Genomic DNA, 22,655 nt, shown 5'->3' on the forward strand with positions numbered 1-22,655 from the left:
TGGGGAGACAAAGGCGGCCGGGCGTGGTGCTGGCCACCCAGCCACTCGTGTGGCATGCCGGCCTTCATAGATGCTCGCTAACAGCACTTGCCCCAGTAGTTTGTGAAGGCTATACTGGGGATCTTTGTCTGTATGGTGGGGGAGAAGCGTGGTGCAACTGGATAGGTCACCAAAACACACGTAGGTTAAAAAATATAGCAAGACAAAAATATATACGATTGTTTTAATGCTTGTTTATTAAAGTTTTTTTATATATCGTTTGCATTTGTCTTTCAGTTCAATATCTTTGGCAGCATTTGTTTTCTCAAAAAAAGACACCCGTCGTAGTAGCAGAATGACTAAAAAAAACCCCAACAAAGTGCTTCAACAGTAACAAAGCATTCCACTGCAAAGGATTGACCCTTGCCACCCCCTGCCCGAGCGATGCGTCTGTTGGCGGAGTCTCACCAGATGGTGCTTCACCGCTTGTCACAATGGGACCCCATTCGCCCGCCTTATATCCTACGTTCCGTACATTACAAACATGTGCTGTTTCTATATATTCACACAGCGTTGTGCACTTTAAGTGTACAACATACACATACATTACGTTGTGGCTATTTAAAAAAACAGATCTTTACAGCCCCGCAATAATTTTCTCGAAGTAGGCCATTGCGTGGCCAATGTCACCAAGCAAAATTGCGTATTTTAACACCCCCCCAAACAATTTATACAAAACGGCACAATTCCTATTCACAATGCCCCCCCCCCCGCCAGTGGGAGCTGTGAATGGTTATCGGCAGTGTCCTTGAAATCACGGCAGCGGATATACCGTACGCAGCATCCTGCCTTCACACCCCACCACCACCACCACACCCCCGCGTCTAATAGAGGTTTATTTGGGGGGGGGAGGGGGGACGAACTCCTAAAAGCTTTCCAAAAGCTGAAGGGCGATGTGAAAGCAATGCCCGTCTCGACGCTGCGAAGAAACGTCACCTGCCAGGCAGTCCCAGCCGAGTACTGCACACTAACAGAATTGACTGATGTCGCAAAAATGGATTGCGAGGTTCCAGGAAATTGGCTTGCGGTTGTTATTTTTTGGTGAGGGTATTTTTCAGCAGTGTAATTTTATCTTAAAAAAATATATATATCAAATAATACTAATTTCCAGATGATTGTTTTCATTACCATACTTGTGAAATAAAAAAAAACTCCACTGGAAAAACTAGAGAGGATCCGATACATTTTTGAATGTATCACATGTCAGAATGAAAGTGGATTCCCATGCAAGCCAACACAGGGCGGTGCTTCATCTCCTACTTACATTCCCGAGCCAGTGGTGGAAATTCCACATTCCCATGGTAAAGGAGATCCACCGTTGAATTTCTACTAAGTGGCACTCTTTTTATCTACCTAGTTGGGTAAAGGATTGAGTCAACCCCCGACATATAAATAGTATGACAAACTGTAAATGGTCTTCATGGAAATAATTGGGATTTGTTAAGAAAATGGATATACCAGGCCACCCCCACCCACGATTAAGCTCAGTATTTTGAGGACACAAGCTGTAGTACAAGATGCGCAGTGGCGCTGTAATTAGCACATTTGGCTACGTACGGCATGAAATAAGTTAAACATACATACATACGTAATTCTGCTTTTCTCCATTTGTGTGTGATATGCCCCCATCTATATTATCCGTTTACAAGTCTCTGGTTTGGTCAAGTGAGAGTTTGAGTGAGAATACTCGCCGTGGGCGTGTGGATGTATGAATACAAAATAAGGGACTAGTGGAGCGCCATAAACCCGGCGGCCTCGGTTCGATTCTTGGTCATATATGTATGGAAGTTGAACTTCTTTCGCACCGTACGTAGCCAACCATGCTAATCGGAGGTGTGGAGTGTTGTTAATGGCAAATGGTATCTGAACATATACTGGCGCTCCCCTAGCTTGACTCAGCCTTAAATAAGTACCTGGTATGGTGTGTCAAAGTCAGCACTGGGGAGACAAAGATGGGCGTTGGTCACACTACCTCCTCTTTTGCAGAAACCGGTCTAAATAGGTGCTCACTAAACAGCCCTTGTCAAGATAGCCAGAAGACCAAACATGGCATCTTTGTCTCTGCTGTAGACTTATGAACCGGGGAAAGGACACATGCCGGTGATGAGCGTGCGTGTAAACAAAGCTCTTGAAATGAATTCACATGCAGTGATTAAATCTCACGAAAATAAACCCATGAAAATGGAGCTCGAGGTTCAATTCCCTCATTACCCACAATTATGACTTCAATACAGATGACATTAAATGCAGTGACGCCGATGTAAACACCAATTGAGATTCGCAATCGCAACGTATCGAGCATGACACAATTCCCAACCGGTAAAAAGCCAGATGACGGCTCGGGGGAGTGTCTCATTACTTTGCGATCTATAAAGAGGCCGCTAGAAAAGTATACAGGGAAGGATGCGTGACAAAATTCCTAACATCTCAAAAGTCAAAATCAAAGTGAATTCCTATTCCAAGCAACATGGGGCAGTGCTCAATCTCCCGGTTACATTCCTGAGCCAGTGGTGGAAATTACACAATCCTATGGACGGGGGGCCATTCTTATTATAGGACAACCACTGTTGAATTCCCACTAAGTGGTATCTATTTTATCGACCTTGATGGATGAAGGACTGAAGTACACCCCCCCCCACCGCCTCAACCTGCATTTGAACCGGTAAACTTGTAATAAAGAGCTGTACACTACTACATTCCTGCTGCTTAAATATATAAAAAATATATATAACTGCATGTCGAAAGTATTTCGTTCAATCCTAAATAATACAACAATAAAATACGTTGTGTTGAATGTACCAAGCAGTTTTTTACGGTCACTTTTGTAACTTTTATTTTATAAAATGTTTAAATGTGGTCAACACGCATTTAATGCATTGGCTGATTTAAAAAGGTACATGTTATATACACAAACTCTTATCGAGATGATGAGTCACGAACATTGACTCCAGAAAGCGAACTTTATAGAAACAAAAAATGACGTTAATGCTGCATTGGCTTTGGGCAAATATTTCATGAATGGATCTCACAGCCCACGCATTTGGGATGTCTTTGCTGAAGTCACATACCGCCGTCGCGAGTCTTCGAGGGAAGACAATGATGACGTAGACAATCCACCGCTCACATCACCGCTCACATCACCGCTCACATCACCGCTCACATCACCGCTGGATACGCATCGTTGTCGAAAGTACAAACAGAATCCGTCTGGCGACCCCAAACGCAGTCGTCAAGCGGATTCTCTAAAATCAACGTACACAACGTATGTATGGGTATAAACTCTCGGTCCGTTACTTAAAAATACAGTACAAGGGAACATTTTAAGGGTGGCTGCATCTTACTCTCACGGGGAAGGGGACGGTTCAAGTTGAGAGGCACTAAGGTGTGGGGCGGGAGGAAAGAACCCTTCAGAATAATCATTCTCCAGACCCCACGTCGGGCAGTGGAATTTCTCAAAAGTTCCTCAGCGAGTTTTCCATAAACTCACGGGCGCATTCACATTTCATTCGCGCCAGTGACCCTGGGGTCGTGGCAGTGGTGTAGTAGTCTGGTTGGCGTGGGCCCTGGTGCCAAGTAGTTAATTGGAGCCCCCTGTCCCAAGTTCACCCCCTTTTCATCGTAGCCTGATGCCTGGAGAACCCCTCTGGTCCGCGGGGGCTCCGGTGCCGTTGAACCCAGCTGGGTTTCAGGGTTGCCTCGGGAAGCAATCCGTGTCTGGCCACCGTGGCTGCAGTTTCTGCGAAGGCAATGACAAGTGGCCCTGGCGCGTCGGGCTGCAGTCCGGCCTAGACATCCCACGCCTTCCACTGGACACAGGCAACAGGCAACAGACAACAGAATGAATTCAAGTGTCGCACTTTTCCATTCATGGTTCGTGCAGTGAAGCAAGTAGGTTGCTGACCAAACTCCGGTATTATACGGATTGAGTGCTCTACTCTCATGTTGGCGGGTTTTCTGGGGGTACTCTGATTTACTCGGACACAAATGTAATTGATACAGGCAGAACCCTTGTAAAAACATTTCTTACAATGCAGTGAAGGTGCATTTTTTTGTTTATCATGAAGATTAACATTCAAATGGTCAAGTCAGAAGTGGCTGGGTTGCTCAGAGCACTGAGCTGGCATCCCGCACCTCAGATTAGCATAGTTGGCTACGTGCGGTGCGAAAGAAGTTCAACATATACGTACGTACATACATGTCAAGGAGATCCTGGTTTAAAATTAGATCAGGTCCTTGAGAGTTTATCCCAGTCACCAATGACTGCACGAACAAATCGTGATCACACTAAGTTTGGGCTTTCACTTAATTCGGATAATTTTCAACTCTGAACGAACAAAGAAAAATGTCTCAAATATCGATTTAAAGCTTTCATGACTGCAATGATTCATCTTCTTTGGTTCTTTCGGTAAAGTCACGTAGAATGATAATAAAATAAAAAATTGATAAAATAAAATAACACAATAATATTCTCACGACGTTTCGGCCACAACACAAGCGGCCTTCATCAGGTGAAGGGGGCGAGACTGTCTGGTAGGACAGCGCTGTCCTACCAGACAGGACAGCGCTGTCCTACCAGACAGGACAGCGCTGTCCTACCAGACAGTCTCGCCCCCTTCACCTGATGAAGGCCGCTTGTGTTGTGGCCGAAACGTCGTGAGAATATTAGTGTTATTTTATTTTATCAATTTATTATTTTATTATCATTCTACGTGACTTTACCGAAAGAACCAAAGAAGATGTCTCAAATATTTTTTGTGTAGAAGGACATTTTGTGGGAAGGTGCATTTGCCTGCTAGTGTGGATTAGAGGTCACTTGAAGTGACCTCAGAAGAATATTTCTGTAAACCCCTTTCCGTAAGGCCTTTCTCTATTATGGGACTATGAGCTAGCCTCCAACAAGAGTGCAGAATGGACCGAGCCTCATGACACAATGCGGACTGTGCAATTGGAATGCAATTGTTTTATTTTATTTTTCTACCTACGTGACTTTACCGAAAGAACCAAAGAGTATAGAAGTATTTACGTAAATATTCAATTAAAAGCAAAATATTGAATTAACGTCTAGATTTTTGGATGAATGGTCCAGGGTTTCCGTGGTGGTGAGATGTTAACTACCTCGCCTGGTATATAGGAAGTCATGGGTTCGATTCCGACCCTGTGCATGTATATTTGGAGTTTGCATGTTCTCCCTTTGGGAACATGGATTTTTCTCTGGGTCCTCAGGTTTTTTCCTCCAAATTTAGAAACATGCATTTAGAGTATTTCGCTGCTATCAATTTCTACATGATAAGCCATTTCATTGGCCTATCATTTGTGATGGTCAGGTCGCCTCTGAATCACAGCTACACAGCTCAGTGAGTCTTACCTGCTAAGATAGAAAAAATAGTTTCATCATTTCGTTTTCAATGGTATGGATGGTGGATTGCAAGTGGAGAAAGCGAATGAAACCCGACTCTGCTCTCCTGGTCATCATGAAAAAAAAGGACTCGGAATCAACGTGGAACGGACCTCACGGAGCCTCTGGGCCTGCAGCTCGGCCTGCAGCTGCTGGCTCTGCTGCTGGAGCTTCTTGTTGGCCTCCTTGAGGTGCCCCATCTTCTCCATGAGGCGGCACAGCTGGTCCAGGTGGCACAGCCCCGAGCCGGGTGTCATCTCTCCTTCACACCGCATCTGGTGGCACGGACAAACACAAACGTCAGAGGGATGCGTACGTATTTCCTGCCGTGGCCGATGAAGCAGCAACGACGGCGACCAAGGCAGGTAAATTCGCGATCTATTCTTTTTTTTTGGATCGCGCAAGTAAAACGCGTTGTCGTTCACCCTCCTCCACCCGACGCAGCCAATTAATAAAATCATCACGTGAACAGACGTGACAACTTTATTACCGTTTCGGCAACACCATGGGTGTTCTGGAGAGCAATCCACAACGTTCAACAATTGGGTACGACCTTTCACTGGTAGTTCCAAGCCAGCATCGTCAGGAAGTTTCCATAATTGTGAAAATATCTTCTGGTCTTAAAAGGGTGGCCAAACCCCAAAAATGTCACACACTGCTCTCCCCAGTTGCCCAGGTATTTTTGAGCCACTTGCTACCAAGGCTAAATTATAAAAATATTACTCCAACTGCGTAGGTTTTCGCGGTTATGCTGTGTAGTTCTCTTGTATGACAGACAACACACGATTGCAACCCAAAAACACGTCGAAGATTGTTACTTGTGATTTAACTCACATCACACTCGGCCTTTAACTGGAATAAATCGTGCCCTTAATCTCCACCAATCGTGCATGCTTCTAATTACGTTAAAACGGTCTAACAGTAGGCTTAGCACGTACGGATATAGATGCAGCAACTTGTCAGGATGCAGGCTTATGAAATAAATATCCGAAAAAAATCCAAAAACACACACGACGCACACACACACGTGGCAGCGGCTCTACGAAGCGACTCTGCCTTGTGGCCCCCACCCCCCTGCACCAGCTCAGAGCCCCTCACGTCGCCCTTCACCTGGTTTAATTGCGTGTGGTTGTTGATGTACTCCTCCCAGCTCTCCACGCTGTTGAGGTCATCGTGACTCGACGCGTTCCCCCTCTCCATACTCCACGCGAGGGACACGTCGGTCGACGACGACATGCCGGACGACCCTCCAGTCTCGTCGGACAGAGATTGGCCACGAGCCCCTCTGTCCAGACGGCCTCCGAGATGGTCCCTCGCGCCGCCGCCCTCGCCGGCGCCCATCGCGACGTCTGGTGACGTCGTGCGTCTCCCGTCGTCATGCAGCGCGGCGCTGCGGGCCGATCGCCGGGACACTCCTGCCGGCGCCGTCGCCGCAGCCACCGCCCGGAACGCCGCGTCCGGCTCGGTTTCCGGCTCCGTCTCGTCGGACACACTGCTGCTGCCGTCGCCACGCCCGCTGCTCCATCCGGCAGACGCGCCGGGCACGAGCGGCGACGGCGGGAGGCTCTCCACGTGCGCCATCTCCACGCCCGAGTCGCACGACCGCCACTTGACCAGGCCACGCATGCCCTTCGACTCCCTGAGATGGGTGGCCACCGCCCCCGCCCGGACGTCCAGGCCGGGAAGCTTTACGGGCGCGGCTCGTCGGGCCGAGATGCCGGGCGCCGGCAAATTGGGCAGCACGGCGCTGAACGCGTCGAGCGAGCGGATCTTCTTCAGCACCACCCCGGAGTTGGATGTGCATCCCACAACGGCATCAGCCTCTGTACGATGGGGGAGATCAAAGGTCCGTCCCACCCTTTAGATGAATACAGATCGGCATCAAAGATTAGGCTAAGCTCTCTCGCGATAAAAGGTGTTAATGTGGCGTTTTGTGTGTGTGGTGTGTTTGTGTGTGTGCTCAGTGGTGTTTACTGAATGCACTTGAGCAAGAGTGCAACTGATGCCTCTCTGACAACAATGGGCATCCTGAAACTTTTCTCGAATGGGACACACTTTGTGAAACGTCGTCGTGCAGCGTTTTAAAAATAAAAAAGCCCCCCATCCATCAGCAACGCTGCCAGATTTAAAATTGTTCAGCCACTCAGGATACGTTCATTATGGTTGGCGTCCAACGCCTGTTGCCAAAAAGTCACACATTTTAGATTTGAGAGCTTACGAGTGGTGGTAATTACGGGCACTTGAATGCGAAAAATTGCATACAGTTCCTCTATTTTTGCTTTAATACGTAAGCTTTTGATCTGCATGTGGACTCGTCTGCAATGGTTTAATTCTGCATCTCTGCTTGCATACTCTTTCCCCCCCCCCCCCCCCCCCGTAAAAGAGCCTCATTGTGCGAGACTGCGCCGAAATGTTGGCCGAATGCAAGGAGCTTAAACGCATAATTAATTTACTTCCCTTTGTAAATCCCCCCCGTCACCCCCAGTGGATGAAGGCCTCCCCCCGCAAAGACGGTGCCGACGGGGTTGTTGGAGCATACTTCACCACCCCAAAAATTAAACACACATCGATTGATGGAGGAGCATTTACATGTGCAGCCCCCACAGTCTGGAAAACTCACCCGCTACACATCCGACAAATCAAATTAATTAACTTATTCAAATCTGAACTCAAGGCATATGTATTTGTCCTGGCATAAGCTCGAAAATAGCCATTTACATTATTGTCCAACTGGCTTGTAACTTTTTGGCCACTCCGCCACCGCTCGAGTGAAGGTTCTCCAAAATCCGGCGAAATTTTGGGATTGTGGTCTGGGTCATGGAGACCAAACGGATTTATTTATTTTCAATCTTGATTTGAAGCTTTCGTGACTGCAGGAATCCATACTCTTTGGTTCTTTCGGTAAAGTCACGTGGGTAGAAAAAAAATAGATCACGACGTTTCGATTGTAACACAAGCAATCGTCCTCAGGTTGGATAGAGAAACAGGCTGCTGAAACAAGTCCTTATATATCGAGCCGAGAGGGGGGGAGGTTGGGTTGCCGCATCGGTCAAGAGGGTGGGGGCTGGAGATTGTGCCTAAGTGAGTGGGAAATCCAAAGATGGGAATCAAGATGTATTTATTTTCATTTCGTTTCTCTGTGATTATTTTTTCTAATTTAGTCTATTTTTTTGTCGTTATTTATGTATTCGTTTTTTTTATTTCCTAAGTAGTGTGGATTTAGTTTTGTATTTTTTTACAGAACTGTATAATTGATGTGCAGCGTTGTGGGATGCAATTGCATGAGTGACGCGATATAAAATGAAATTATTATCATTAAGATGGTCAGTGCATGTCGAGATTAGGAGTGGGGGAGAAACTCGCCCAGTTCAGATATCACTCGCCGCTGATGATGACTGCCATGGTTGGAAATCAAAACTCATGTCGTTGGGTTTTCATGGCACACAGCGAGCCAATCACTGCACCGCTACCCACCCCCCTTAAACATCTGATTACATCAGTTATCACGAGGGATGGTTCCACACGTTAATTAATGAACGCATGTATTCATTATTACATCATCCCTTTGACGACTTAATGTCTATTTTCACAAGAGGATCCCCTGGGAACGTTTTGGCCAGATCACCAACCTCGGGACAAGGGGTGCCACAGTGGGGAGATGTTAACTACCTCACCTGGTATAAAGACGGTCGTGGGTTTGATCCCGACCCTGACGCCTATATATTTGAAGTTTGCATGTCTCTCTCCCCTATGGTTGCGTGGATTTTTCTCCGGGTACTCTGGCTTTTCCTTCCACATTTAGAAACATGCATGCAGAGTATTTGGCTGATATAAATTTGCACGTGATAGGTCACTTCATTGGGCTATCACTTGTGGCCATGTCGCTTCTGAAAATATATATATAGCTCAGTGGGCCTTTCCTGGTAAAATAAAAATGTTTTAGCTTAGTTTTTAGAATCTCCCATGCATGCATGCATTAACCAACAGGAGGAGGCTGTGCTTGGCAATGTCTGACCTCATGGGATCAGCATAATAGCTCTGATTGCCCCATAGTCTCACGCATATTCCTGTCTCCATGCACGAGCATGCACATCTATTTAAGTAGCAAATTACCGTTTGCTCAGTGAGACTGCTTTCACAATTTCTGGCAATTTGGCGAACGGAAAAAAAATCTGTAAAGTGGGATAAGAATATTATGTTTCGGAATCATGCATCTCATACAATTGCGACAACTCGGCTCATCCAAAAGTATAACTTGTGCCCCCATATAGTGTACTGCATGCGTTTTAACAAACATCTTTCATTACATGTCAGCCTATATCTGTTTTTTGTATTTACTTACAAGAAAAGAGCAACATTTTAGAGATCACTCTCCGAACAATATCGTTGTGAAAAAGTTGGCTCAGTTTGGCTTCAGTCTGTTTTACTTTTCACCGTACCATATATTTGGTCCAAACTTTGTATCTCACCCATGTATCCTGCCTCCAACCCTGATCTTTCACCCTCACCCTATCCAACAGTGCAGGTGGGAACAAATATTCATACTATATCTGCTCTACCCATGCGGGGAGCTACCGCAGTGGTGTGGCAGATAGCACGATGCACTCGTAGCCTCGAGGTCGCCAGTTTGGCTCAATCTCCCGGTGCGGCAGTTGAAACAATGGGCAACTTCCCAAAGTCTTCCCCGGCCTGTGTCCACCCAGCAGTACAAATGTGGGTACCATTGCAATTGGTCAATCGGCAGATCACGTGTGGTGGGGTAAAGTGTGGGTAGTTCCACCTCTTCCAAGAGTAGAAGAGTAGGCCAAAATATACCCCTCTACAGTGGCTCTTCTGTCAGCAGTGTGGTGGTGAGCAGGCAATTACAGGCAATTAAATGTAAACAAATATGCTAAGCAGAAAAGTGTTGTTTGTTGTCCTTCCCCGGCACCTACAATTAGCACGGTTGGCTATGTACGGTGCCAAAGAAGTTCAACATACATACGTACATTTAAGAACCTACTCGCACACCACTGGAGTCAAATCCAAATAAATCCCAATAGATCCCTAGATCCCTGGGAAAGTAATTGCAAGGCTGCGCCATTTCCTACACCCCGTGGTCGGGGGGGGGGGGTGAGAGCAGCACGACCCCTACCATTGCGCCGTGCGCTCTGCACTCGGAACGCGTCTCTCCTGCGGCGGAACATGTCCACTCCGTCTCCCAGCGGACTCCCACTGCCGCCTGCCACGCACACATAGACACACGGCGGGGGGGGGGGGGGGGTGCGGCAACGTCAGGGCCAAGGCATCCTAAAGACTCATATTGAAAACTCACTTCTTTAGAAATGCTTTTTGTGTTTAGTTTGTTGTCCTCCCCTGCGCCTCCAATTACTACGTACGGTGTAAAATAAGTTCAACATACATAAATACTTATACCTATGGTCGATACTTCTTAACGGCGGATATTATTACTATTGGAGCCCAGTCGCGCTGGTTTCAATCTCTGGTTGTGCACACCACCTTTGGCAATCAGTAACTGGTGGGTTGTTTTGACTGTACTTCACCACGATCAGAATCTGTATTTATCCTGGAGAAATCCCATGAGATATGAAGCTCTTTTTCACAGATGACCATTAGGGGTGGGTCAGAAAGTCACAACAACAAACAATACGAAAACACGACAGGAGTGCAGAGTACAGGAAAGGTAAGAAAATCACTAAACATACATAAAATAGATGCAGTTATATTGGTTTAAATTGCATAAGAACACCAATTTTCACGCTTGGGTAAGGTAGAAAAACAACAGCAACAACAGTTCCAGACCACACCAATACAACACAGTCCCCGGCCACAGCAAGATTTGTCAGAGTAGACATCTGTGAAAAAGAGCTTCATAGCTCATCGGATTCCTCCAGTACAAATATTCCGACTGCTATTCTGAAGACCCACGGTGTGTCACTGTGGGTTGGTGAAGGTGGAACAAGAACTGGTGCCGCCTATGTTCTAGACGTACGTCAGACCTCGGAACTCGTGAAGTCACCGGAGCGTGCGCGCACTAACCACTGCACCGCTGCTGACACCGTTAACTTTTCGCATACTATTCATCCTACACGCGCAGCTGCTCCTGTTTTTTTGTGTGTGGTGTGCTGCATTCACAGAAAGAAAGAAAAAAAACCTTCCAACTCGGATCTCCCTCCCTGTGTAAGAGACATTCAATTGTGTACTCTAACCTGGCTATGAATAAAGAGGCTCGTTGTGTACCGATGTGTTTTATAACACAGCGAGGAGCGGCGGTGCAGTGGTTAGCGCGCTGCTCTGCGAACTTAGATAAACCGAGTTCAATTCCCACTCACGATCAATAACAGTGGCGAATATTTCAACTGGTCGAGGGGGGGGGCTCCTCTAGGTCAACTTGGCCCCAAACGCTACTGGCCGGCGTGATGCTGGCTACCCACTCCATAGTGTGTCGTTCCGCCCTTTATTATGTGCTCGCTAACTGCAAATTCCCCAAGAGTCTGTTGTGGGCTATACGCGAAATCGTCGACTGTGTATAGAACACACCTGTTGTGTTGCTTTGCGCAACATTGGGAATGCATTACAGTATATTCATGATTGAATAAGTATTGATTATACGACTATGGAACGTACGGCATATGCAGTAATACACACGATAATTAATCATGACCGTTCACATTTCGCTTACCGTTGTATTTGAATTAATCGATGAACGAGTACTATTCATTTACTCTCAAGACAATGCACAGCACACTTAGTTTATATAAACAATATCAAAAATAAATGACTATATTGTGAAAGCAGGCTTTCCCAAAATGTGTTATTACACTGTGTAATGGGAGAAATTCCAGCGAACGAATATTGACGTGTTCAAATATGCTTCCTGTTGCTGTTCGAGTGCCTTGCCAAATATGGAATACGTAATACGTTTTTCACCTGATTACGATTACTTGTGTGGCGATCGAAACGTCGTGATATTTTTTTTTATTTTTCTATCGACGTGGCTTTACCGAAAGACCCAAAGAATATGTAATACTTTTCCAGTGAAAAAATGGTATTTAACTCAAAGTCTGTGTTTATGCGATGCTTCCACTCGCACTGACCTACGGCTCGGGACACAATCGTCTGTCTTCGTATCAGAGGAGAGAAAAAAAACCCCACACACACACTCAACACATTCGTCAATAACACATTGTGGCATTGAAAGGAAAATAAATAAATATATAACATGCGAAGTATCGGGTCATTGTCCTTCATAGCGTGTAGAGAAGACAGATTGATCCAACTATTATCTACTCGCTCTAGGCCTCGATATGTGCAATAAAAGGGCCATTACCCGAAACGTTAACCAAATATTGTTTTTCTTTTTAAGGCCACAGTATAATTGCCGAGTGTGTCGAGTGTTTTGTTAATTGTGTTACTGCCAACCTAGCAGCAGCACCCAATAATGTGCATCGCAGTAGTCAGTCGTAGCGCACGTGTGTGTGGTCTGTGTGCGGTATGTGTCTAAGGTGCTCGCTAACAGCACTTGCCCCAAGATAATGTTTAAAGGCTAATGCGGCGGATCTTTGTTTTGCCTGTCCGTGTCTGCATGCGAAGGAATGCGACTTTTACTTACTCGTTGTTTCGACCATCAAAAGCGGAGACTTCCAAAAGCGCAGCGCCTCTCCGGGTCACCGGACAACCCAAGTCCAAAATAATGCAAGCGCACCGCCTGTAAATACTAAAGCGGGAACGGCGCAGATGATTACAAGGACAAAAAAAACCACACACCAAGCCCTGCCGTCGATATTCTCTCCGCGGGTTCACAACGACCAGCACCGTACTCCGTTGCGCTGATGGATAATGAGTTGGCCACACATCGTGAAATAATATAATTGCGGGTGATGGTGGTGGTGGCACGGGGCACAGAGGTTACACGCGGAGCGCCAACCGTGCGCGGGCTACGCAGCAACTAAAGTGAGTTTGAGCTCCGTGCGGAGCCAATTCAAGCGTCCGTGACGGTGGTGGGGTGGAGGAGGGAGGCACCAGGGAAGGTTGGGGGGTAGGGAATAGTTCTCTTTTGGACTGGGGGATGAAGATGGTGGGGAGGGAGAAGGCGGTGGCGGGTGTGGGGAGGTGGCGGGGGCGTGTAGTGGGGGGAGGAGGAGGCCGCTGTGGGGGGTGGGAGTGTGGGGAATGAGAAAGGCTGTGAAATGCGTGGCTCTATTATCTCGTTTAAACGGGGCAGTTGCGATGAGCGAACGTCGGCCCAAGCTGGCGTGGAGTCGCTGCGGAATGCATAATCGAGACAAAGAGTAACTCTGTCACAATGGCTTTTTCAAAGACATATATGCACACCTTTGCCGATCCACTGGTGGTTGAAGGCCCCCCTCCTCCTCCACTCGGTGTCGATGATTGGGGAGTTGTTTGACTGTTGCTTGCTGTTGCTCGGTGTGATGGCGTTCTCTGTTCGAACAGCACTTACCCCAACAGTCTGTTAAGTGTGAAGGCTATACGGGAATCTTTGTTGTTCCCTGGTCTGAAACTGAAACTGACACTGGTGAGACTAGTCCCTAAAGAAGTCTGCCTCTGGTGTAGGCCAATCAGTTTCAAAGACAATGCCATATATTATTATCAGAGCATGTCTGTTTAACACGTAGGCTTTCGTGACCAATATTATTCATAAAGGTTTTTGGGTTAGATCGCGTTATTTATAAATGTGTCGTAACCCTCCACCACCCGACACGGCCAATCAGCAAAATAAAGTGTCATGTTGACAAAATACAATTAGTTCACTACTTTTCAACAAGGACACTCAATTGATTTTGATAACGTTGGAGTGTTGTGTAAAACTAATTATTACTGGCAAAGACTAATTAGAGAATCCATTGAAATTGAGAGAAACAGAAATAACTTTAATCGTTCTGATAGCTATAGGCTTAGTGCGGCTTGGAAGCGTATTATTAAATAATACATATTACAATTCCTTATAGGGGAAACATTAATTAACGGATTACTAATGTAGCATATAATCACAATAACACACATTACAACTAATTACTAATCTACAACTCATTACTAATCATAACCATTGACTGATTACCAATCGATTATATAATTACAATACCCCCCCTCCGCCTCAAATCACTGCACCTGAAATGAGTTAAATGATGACGTCACCCTGCTGCTCTATTTAAGACCGGGATCAAGTGAGGGCTTTACCATTCTGGCGAATTGCCCGATGATGCTGGATGTAATTACCAGCGAAACGTCGTATTCAAACTGTAAATGTTGTGGATTCACTCTTCAACACACCGGTGGGCTAAAGTAGTGAACTAATTGTCTTTTGTCAACGTGACACTTTATTTTGCTGATTGGCCGTGTCGGGTGGTGGAGGGTTACGACACATTTATAAATAACGCGATCTAACCCAAAAACCTTTATTATGAACAGAGCATGTCTGTTTGCATGTTCACCACAAGTACTGTGTGTGGTTAATGTAGTAATTGATTCCTTGGAAAAGGTTTCTATTTGGTGTTTGACAATATTAACACCTCCTGTTTCATTGCCAGGAAGGGTACAACTTTTTTTTATACGTGGTGGTGGGTATTGGCCACCCCACTTCTTCGTGTGCCATGCCGGCCTTTATAGGTGCTCCCTAATAGCACTTGCCGAAGCCCAAAGCAATTAAAATTATACGGGGGATATTTGTTTTTGTTGGTCAAGAGGTTCCGATATCACTCAACCACTGATGTTAGCCGTAACCGGCAATCGAACTCAGTAGGCCAGGTGCATAGCGTTGTGCGCTAGCCACCACGTCACCTTCTCCTGGCCACATCGCGTTCAAAGCAATATACCACAGCCCCTGGAAAAATCTCAGGCATTCTCCCATCCAAGCATCCCAAACCCGAGGCTCAGCTCTGTGATTTGGGACCAACAAGTACGGCTCATTAACTACGCAGGGAATTCCAGGTGAGGGGTTTACTTGACAACATGGACCTCTTGTGGGTCTGGCCAGTAGACGAACGCGTACGTGCGGAGAAGCACGTGCCGACGAACGTTCGCGTGGAATTTTGCCACGTGCTCCGAGTGTGCTGTTTGTGGGTAAAACTGCCATTGCCTGAGGCCAAATCACTCAGCAGAGTTGAGTATGGATATGTGCTTTGGATGGATGACCAACCATGCACAGCAAACCGGATTGTCGCAGGCGCCGGTGGACCGCAGTGGGCAGTGCAGCATAATATATTGCTGTACCGTAGTTCTATGCACCCACGTCGATGCCGTCACCGACCTACACCGACCAGCATCTGAAGTATGGTCAAATAACCCACACACGGCGAGGGGAGGCCTTCATCCACCAGTGGACTGACACAAGGACCATATATGTTTGTATATGCTTATACCACATATGTTTGCCACTTTGATTATTCTAATCTAAAGGCCTTCCAAGCGCCTATGACAAAACCACACTGCGCCAAATATTTTGAGCCCGGTTGGTACTCAAGTGGGGTTGACCATCAGGGCTTGCCAAATGTTGTAGGCGCGAGGCTGGCGGGTGGCCAGGAAATGGTGTGCTGAGCGCTATCCCCTCGGATGTGTGGGAGTTTCTCCGGGTAACCCGATGTCCTCACACACGCCAAACACCCATTAATGATATTGGCCAAACATCCCAACGCAAGACCCTCTTGAAAGGAGAAAAAACGTCTTGAGGCTGGGTAAGGCTTTCCTCGGTAATTAATTGGTGTTATCGCAGGCAACTAACTGTATTTGCCCATAAAACACGACGGACTAATATCCCTGTATCATCCTGTATCATCCATAATAAAGGTGCGTAACATTTACAATTGTTGTGGATTTCCTCTCAAACACACCGGTGGGCTGAAGTAGTAACTAATTGGCACGTTTTGTTTACGTGACAAACCTTACTGGTTGGCTGTGTCGGGTGGTGGCGGGTTTAACGACACAGTTATACTTAGACGATCTAACCCAACAACCTGTATTATGAATATAATATTGGTCGCGAAAGCCTACGTTTCAAACAAATACCTATATCACCTGCACATGCGGTTGGGGCAAGGGCTATCAGTGGGCACCTATGAAGGGTGGGTACGAGCACACGTGGCGGTGGTGTGGCCACAGACCATGTCGTCCCGCCTTTGTCTCCCCAGAGCACATTTAAGGCCGAGTCTAACTAGGAGGGGAAGTTCAGGACCACGAGCATATACAGTATCAATCGCCACTCATGTCATAGTCGTGGCCGGGAGTCGAACTCAGGTTACATGGGGCTCGTGGCGGCAGTGTGAAAACCATTGCGTCTCACGGCAGTATTTTTTTGTATTATTAACTCACTGCGCCATTTGTAAGGACAGAGTCAGTATATGAGCGGACGGATTCCGCTCAATTATTTTATCAATTGGCGAGCCCTTAGCGTGGACAGTTTATGGTGGAAATATTTGCGTAGGTAGGAAGTGGCAGTATTTAATACTGTTTGCTCAAAGATAGCTGGAATTCCTTCAGCCTACCTTCACCGCCCTCTTCACTCACTCGCGGTTGTAAAATGCCAATAAAATTCCAACGTTTGATCTGTGGGAAGAGGCGATTGAATGTGAGTGTTGCGAGTCATTAGCGCTCCTTATACCTAACCAAGTAGGGTTAGAAGGGGCCGCTTTACTAACAAAGACGTTGGAATTTATCCGGTGATGCATTTTTTTGTGAGCTGCCACAAATGTAGAATGTCTTCAAAGAAGCCTTACGCGTCACAGGCGTCCGCGTGTTGCAATACAATGAATTATAACACGCGTGTTTGGGCACGTGAAACGGACTGGATTTCCTTTTTTTTTGCAGTCGACATAATGACGCATGCTATTTTAATTGGTTTTAATCATGCCGCTTTATTACATTGAATTACCTATGCCGAGCCGTCCGTACAACGAGGCTGCATACGATTATATTATATGACTGACTATTTAAAGCCATGTATATTCATGCTTAATATAGACGTGGGGGGTGGAGCGGTGGCACAATGATTTGCTCAGTGCGCAATGAACCCAAGCGAAAGAATAAAGAGATGGACTGACTTTTTGTATTTTTTTCGTGGGAGTAAAAAAAAAGAACGAATTTAAGTCTACGTTTACAAATCAGCATGCTGAATCATAAGTAGAGTTAACATATCCATTTTCATTAATATCAATTTTCAACAAAAATGCGACCTTTAGTAACACCCTAATGTGCGACTGTGCTTTTATTAGTGAGTTTAGAAAACCAGAGGGACTGCGCACCGAGCAAAACATTACCGACAGTGGCGCACAAAGGTGGGATTCATTGTCGTTTATTCAAGAGCCAGGATAATTAAATACTTTATGAGCGAATCTGCCGTGAGCGGGGCTGCAATCTACTCAAAACAATGCAGCATTAGCTAGTGTCTTGCGTTCGGCTGGGTGTCTGCACAGTCTATATCCATCAGCGGGGGAGTGAACACGAGCATTGTGATTGCTCTTGCAATGGCCCTGAAGGTGCCCGCCCGCGAGGAGCATTGTGTAGAGCACGCATATGAACAGCACCCCCGCAACCCCATTGCTGGGGAAATTAGCATTTATATCTCTCCACTCCCCCACCTCCGCCTTATCCTCCTCCTCATCCTCCTCCTCCTGTGACTTCCTACATCCTGAACTCATCCTTCCCACCACCACCACCGCCGCCAACCCGCACTCACCAGCGTGGCGAAGTATGGTCAAACGATTCCCCCATTTTCGAAACGAGTCGGCGAAGCCTTCATCCGGCAGCATATGTATGATGATCATTATCATCAAACTAATCATCGTAATCAGCCATTGTCTATCCACTGCTGGATGAAGACCTCCCCGAAGCCGTTGCCATCTCAGACGCGGTCTTGCGATGCAACGATCCGTCCAGATCCAGCATCGCTCCATCTCCACGGTGGACGTACCCAGGCGCTCGTGCGTGTTCCCCGGCCTCTGACTGCTACTCCGTCTTTACTATCGACCACCGATTTGGCAGAGTTGTAAACAATAGTACTGCGGTACGATTGATTATAGCTGTACTGTGTAGTACTGACCACCCACCCCCTCGTGTACCGTGCCGGCCTTCATAGGTGCTCACTAACAGCATTTGCCCCATCAGTCTGTTAAGGCTATACAGGGAGATCTTTTTCCGGTCTTTGTTGTTTTCAATGAATTAACGAGATCCACGCAGCCACTAGTGGCCGTTACAACCACGCAATGCATTTTTGTTTACCAGGTAAAGCCGGTTGAGCTATATAGCTCTTTTTCAGAAGCGACCTGGCCACAAATGATAGCACAATGAAGTAGCTTATCATGTGGAAACATTTACAGCAGCCAAATACTCTGACACGCATGTTTCAAAAATGTGGAGGGAAAAATCAGAGGTCCTGGAGAAAAATACATGTGACCAAGGGCGTCAGGGTCGAGATCGAACCCACTATCTTCTGTGTATCAGGAGAGGTAGTTAACACCTCGCCACCACGGCACCACGTGAAAAATAATTGAATCGTGAATCGAATTGCAAACGTTGAATCGTCAAAAGGTGGGAGTCCATTGATGAATTCAAACGCCTCGAGTGGCTCCTGTGGGGATGTGAGCCCATTGGGTACAACACTCGTAATAGAAACAAACGTGTGGTGGCAGCGGTGCACAAGCACATTAACAATGTAACGCAACACATTAATCAACAGCACTGCCTTAAACATATTAGAGGTGACGTTTCGGGCAATGGCCATTCTTCACAGCACATTCATAGAGCGGCCAGATAATACTCTAGCAGCGATGTCATGAACTGCCCTTATTCGGGGTCACGATTCGATACCAGACTAGGATGATTTTGTTCCGTTTTTAATTGTCTCGTTTGTATTGTGCGTGCGGGTGTGTCGTGTTGAATGTGCATCATAATCAGCCATGACCTATCCATCGATGGATGATGACCTCCTGAAACCGTCGCCATCCCTCGCGTAATGCTCCACCTAACACCTGCACACGACCTTGAAATTATCGCTCAATACCAGGGGTCGGCAACCTTTCAAAGAAGAAGAAGAGGCATTTTTTTCCTTTGTTTTCGTCCTTGACCAACATAGTTGGAGAGCCGCATCACTCGCGCAAAGCTGTGTACACAAACAAGGCAGCAGGTATACAGCAAGATGACAAACACATTCTAACACACAGTTAACGCATAGCCTGGTTGATTACGATCTCTAAAGATTGCTAAAATTAGAAGTTAAGTGTGAAATTTGACAGACACACAGAGAGATGTGTGGAAATCCACTATATTATTTAATTTATTTTCTTTCTACGTGACTTTACCAAAAGCACCAAAGAGTAATTCCTGCAGTCACGAAAGCTTCAAATCAAGTTTGAACCACCTTGACGGGGAGGATGTAAGTTGTTTTCTCTCTCTCTCTATGTGTCTCTGTCAAATTTCACACTTAACTTCTAATTTTAGTAATCTTTGGAGATCGTTATCAACCAGGCTATGCGTGAACTGTGTGTTAGCCGACTATCTGTGTTGCATTACATTACATTTCCAAAAGATTTGCTAAATTTTGTTTTCTCAAATATATTTCTCTCTCTAAAAATTAACCAGGCTCTCATAGGGCTATTCGATCTTCTTTCCCTCGGTCGCTTCGGGGTGGATTCATTGACATGCTAATTTCTCTGCTCCAGCAGCTGCCCCAGCAGACCCACCTCTCTCTCTCTCTCTATTTAAGGCCTCGACACAGAGGCATTGGGTTTCTGTGTGTCTATGTTGTGTCTCTCTCTGCTTGTGTTTGTCTGTATGTCTCCGTTTCGCCTCTCTCTCAAATCTAGTTCTACCTGATGACGGTTGCTTGTGTTGCAATCGAAACGTCGTACTCTATTAATTAATTTTCTTTCTACGTGACTTTACCAAAAGAACCAAAGAGTAACACAGTTTGACTGCCGTGCATTTTGTTGTCACCAAGACGTTCCAAAGTGACCCCATTCCCTGCCATATGTAATAAATTATCTTTACGTTAAATCATGTTTAAGATTTAGGCAAGGGCGAGCAGCCGAAGAGCCGCAAGGGAAGAGCAAAAGAGCCACCGCATGGGGCTCCAGAGCCGCAATTTGCTGGCCCACCTTCTTCTATAGCACGGCATTGTAAGCAACGATGTTTGTATAGATGTCATAGTTGAATGTTAAGGTTCTTCAACCAATCCAAGGTGGCAGTAGATGCTGCATGGATTGCAGTGATACCACCAAGATATGCATGGATGGCGCACTCGTCGGTGGCTCCCCGATCAATACCTCCTCGGTATAGAGCAAGGGTCGCATTCCGTTCCTTGGCTCCAATCCGTCATTGGTATTGATCATCTATTGATCATCTTGCCTTCATTCATTATTGAAAAGTAAGCGGGCCTCGTTGGGCAGGACTTGTGGCAAGAATGCATTTCTCGTGGCAACAGTCAATTGCTCGTGGTAATAATTAATTGCTCGTGGAATAAAATGAATTGCTCATGGCAAGAATGAATTGCTCTTGGTAACAATTAACTACTCGTGGTAAGAATAAATTGCTCGTGCTACGAATGAATTGCTAGTGGTAAGAATGAATTGCTCGTGTTAAGAATGAATTGCTCTTGGTAATAATTAACTACTCGTGGTAAGAATAAATTGCTCGTGGTAAGAATGAACTGCTCGTGGTAAGAATGAATTGCTCGTGGTAAGAATAAACTGCTCGTGGTAAGAATGAATTGCTCGTGGCAAGAATAAATTGCTCGTGGTAAGAATGAATTGCTCGTGGTAAGAATGAATTGCTCGTGGTAAGAATGAATTGCTCGTGGTAAGAATGAACTGCTCGTGGTAAGAATGAATTGCTCGTGGTAAGAATGAATTGATCGTGGTAAGAATGAACTGCTCGTGGTAAGAATGAATTGCTCGTGGCAAGAATAAATTGCTCGTGGTAAGAATGAATTGCTCGTGGTAAGAATAAATTGCTCGTGGTAAGAATGAATTTCTCGTGGTAAGAATTAACTGCTCATGGTAAGAATTAACTGCTCGTGGTAAGAATAAATTGCTCGTGGTAAGAATGAATTGCTCGTGGTAAGAATGAATTGCTCGTGGCAAGAATAAATTGCTCGTGGTAAGAATGAATTGCTCGTGGTAAGAATGAATTGCTCGTGGCAAGAATAAATTGCTCGTGGTAAGAATGAATTGCTCGTGGTAAGAATAAATTGCTCGTGGTAAGAATGAATTTCTCGTGGTAAGAATTAACTGCTCATGGTAAGAATTAACTGCTCGTGGTAATCATTAATTGCTCGTGGCGAGAATGAATTGTCCGTGGTAAAAATGAATTGCTCGTTATAATAATGAATTGCTCATGGCAAGAATGCATTTCTGGTGGAAAGAATGAATTGCTCGTGGCAAGAATGAATTGCTCATGATAAGAATTAAGTGCATATTCCGCTTGGCGCTGATAACGCGGAGCAGCCAGCCAGACGGGGTGTGGCTTACTCAATTTGTAGGCTGCGTCACTTCTCATTTGCTAATAGCCCGGCAGGAGCCGACGGGGTGATGGAATGTGAGGGCAGTGTCTGGGATGCTTTTATCTGATTGTGGGCTTTCTTTTGTGAAATTGCGTTGGCAAGTGGGCGAACGAGCACAAATAACAAAACTCCACACTTTCGCCAATAACCCTTGCCCTAAAAGGAACATATACGGTGTGTAGAGCAGGCGATGTTTTCAACGCGGTGATTTGTTACTTATTTTCCTTTTAAGCAAAGCCTTGTGTGTGAATTGTCTTGGGATTTACGGTAGTATTTAGACGCGGTATAAGGACGTCCCGGTGGTGAGATTTTATCTACCTCGTCTGGTATACAAGCGGCCATGGGTTCGATCCCGACCCTGACGGCGCCTGTATATTTAGAGTTTGCGTATTTCTCATTCCGCGTGGTTGGGTGGATTTTTCTCCGGGTCTTCTGGTTTTTCCCTGCACATTTATAATCAACGTTACGCGTTTCAACGTCAGGCGTTGATTCTAAACGTATTTGGCTGCTATACATTTCCAAAAGATAAGTCACTTCTTTGAGCTATCATTTGTGGCCAAAGCTATATAATCTCAGTGGGCCTTACCTGGTAAAATAAAAATAGATTACAGTTTTAGTAGATTGTGTTGTGTCGCTTATCATCAAACTAATCATCGTAATGGAGGTGTTTTGCACTATATGCCCAATTATCATATAGTGCCAAAGTATAGAAAT

At 45.8% G+C, this 22,655-nt stretch overlaps 1 protein-coding gene across 1 annotated transcript; it reads right to left on the minus strand.

The window, feature by feature from the left end:
- Nucleotides 1-213: 213 nt before the first annotated feature.
- On the minus strand, nucleotides 214-13,502 carry LOC116950928 (uncharacterized). Its single transcript, XM_032969108.2, has 5 exons — nucleotides 13,047-13,502; nucleotides 10,569-10,655; nucleotides 6,545-7,257; nucleotides 5,548-5,709; nucleotides 214-3,845 (listed from the first exon to the last, which is right to left on the minus strand). The coding sequence occupies exons 1-5, from the start codon at nucleotides 13,060-13,062 to the stop codon at nucleotides 3,825-3,827; spliced, it is 999 nt and encodes a 332-aa protein (XP_032824999.1). The 5' UTR covers nucleotides 13,063-13,502; the 3' UTR covers nucleotides 214-3,824.
- Nucleotides 13,503-22,655: the final 9,153 nt, after the last annotated feature.

Source organism: Petromyzon marinus, chromosome 41, assembly GCF_048934315.1.
Source record: "Petromyzon marinus isolate PM22_M1 ecotype Great Lakes invasive population chromosome 41, UKy_Petmar_22M1.pri1.0, whole genome shotgun sequence".
In the NCBI taxonomy this organism is placed as follows: domain Eukaryota; kingdom Metazoa; phylum Chordata; class Hyperoartia; order Petromyzontiformes; family Petromyzontidae; genus Petromyzon; species Petromyzon marinus.